Source organism: Lactuca serriola, chromosome 8 (genome assembly GCF_051521515.1).
Source record: "Lactuca serriola cultivar US96UC23 chromosome 8, Lser_US96UC23_V15, whole genome shotgun sequence".
In the NCBI taxonomy this organism is placed as follows: Eukaryota; Viridiplantae; Streptophyta; class Magnoliopsida; order Asterales; family Asteraceae; genus Lactuca; species Lactuca serriola.
The window spans coordinates 80,941,028-80,942,570 of NC_136415.1; the positions used below are offsets into that span (position 1 = coordinate 80,941,028).

At 38.0% G+C, this 1,543-nt stretch overlaps 1 protein-coding gene across 1 annotated transcript; it reads left to right on the forward strand.

The window, feature by feature from the left end:
• Positions 1 to 846: 846 nt before the first annotated feature.
• On the forward strand, positions 847 to 1,269 carry LOC145067098 (uncharacterized). The gene has a single exon (XM_079014306.1). The coding sequence runs from the start codon at positions 847 to 849 to the stop codon at positions 1,267 to 1,269; it is 423 nt and encodes a 140-aa protein (XP_078870432.1).
• The last annotated feature ends 274 nt before the right edge of the window (positions 1,270 to 1,543 follow it).

The window sequence follows — 1,543 nt, forward strand, 5'->3', positions numbered from 1 at the left end:
GAGAGCGTGAGGTTTGTGAATAGATCTATTCGGGACTGACAATCCCACATCTTGACTGTTAGCTACAGTTTGGCGGGCACGCCTAAGATGTACAAATGTCATTTAACGTCAACGCCTGAAGAACGTTGGAAAGGTCTCTAGTCATATCAAGCATGATTATACGACTCACATTATGTATAAATCATCGATAGTTTACCAACCTGGTTTTCTTCAGTAGTTTTATTTATACCAAATAGAACTAAACACACTATGCATACTGGCCGAGCCAGGGTTTTCAAAAACCGAATCATTTATGCTACAGTTTTACATTTAAATATGTATATTTCATGATTAGCTTTAGCTAGTCACATGAAGTAGTATTTTGCATATGTATACGATTTTCAGAAACGAACATTCATGGTTGTATATGAAATCGATCACACTACGTTTTTCACAAAAGAAAATATCGGATTTTCTTGAAACTACATAATCATTTCGGCTCGCTTATCAATAAGTTTTGATTACAAATTACTGCTTATGAACTCACCAGCTTTATGCTGATATTTTTCAAACTGCTTGTATTCTCAGGAAATCAGTAGGCAGGTACTTGTTGGATTTTCGAGGAACCGAAGCATTTAGAGATTTTAAGTTTTTATTTTGTAAAACTATTGGATGTATTTCAAACTGAGTTTCAAACAGATGTAAACATTTTATTCAAATATTCACTGTAATGGTTGTGTTGCTATGATTGTTGTTATTCATTGGTAGTGATGCTATACATGACGTCCTCTTCCCCGGAACGTTTCCGCCATCAGTTTTGGGGTGTGACAGTATGCGGCGCATGAAGAACACCATGGGTTTCCCGTAATGATCGGAAGCATTGATTGCACACACTGGAAATGGAAAAATTGTCCGGTAGCATGGAAAGGGCAATATGCAAGTGGTCATCATGGATCACCTTCGTTGGTTTTAGAGGATGTTGCTTCTCAAGATTTATGGATTTGGCATGCATTTTTTGGGGTTGCGGGTTCCAACAACGACGTCAACGTTCTTGATCATTTGCCAATATTCGACGATCTTTTGAATGGAAAGGCCCCAGATGCTCCTTTCACGGTGAATGGAAACGAATACAAATATGAGTATTACCTTACAGATGGAATATATCCTCAGTATTCCACTTTCGTGAAGACATTCCGCCACCCGGTTGAAGAACGAGACAAATTTTGTAAGAGAAGACAAAGAACACGTAAGGATGTGGAACGTGTTTTTGGAGTGCTGAAGGCGAAGTGACATATAGTTGAAAATGCAGCACGATAATTGGATTTAGAAACTCTACGATATATCATGTATGCATGTATCATAATGCATAACATGGTAGTGGAAGATAAATGGTGAAATATTGCACACTATATCCCAACGGAGCCCGGACATGTTCAGTTTCTACCAGGAACAACGGAGTATTTGCATCAAGTTGTTGACATTCAGGACACAAATAAACACAGGCTATTTCGAGAAAACTTGGCGGATTATATCTTCTATGGTAACAATAACGATAACGTTTAGT

Coding starts and splice junctions, on each gene's coding strand:
- LOC145067098 (XM_079014306.1), top strand. CDS start 847: ATGATCGGAAGCATTGATTGCACACACTGGAAATGGAAAAATTGTCCG.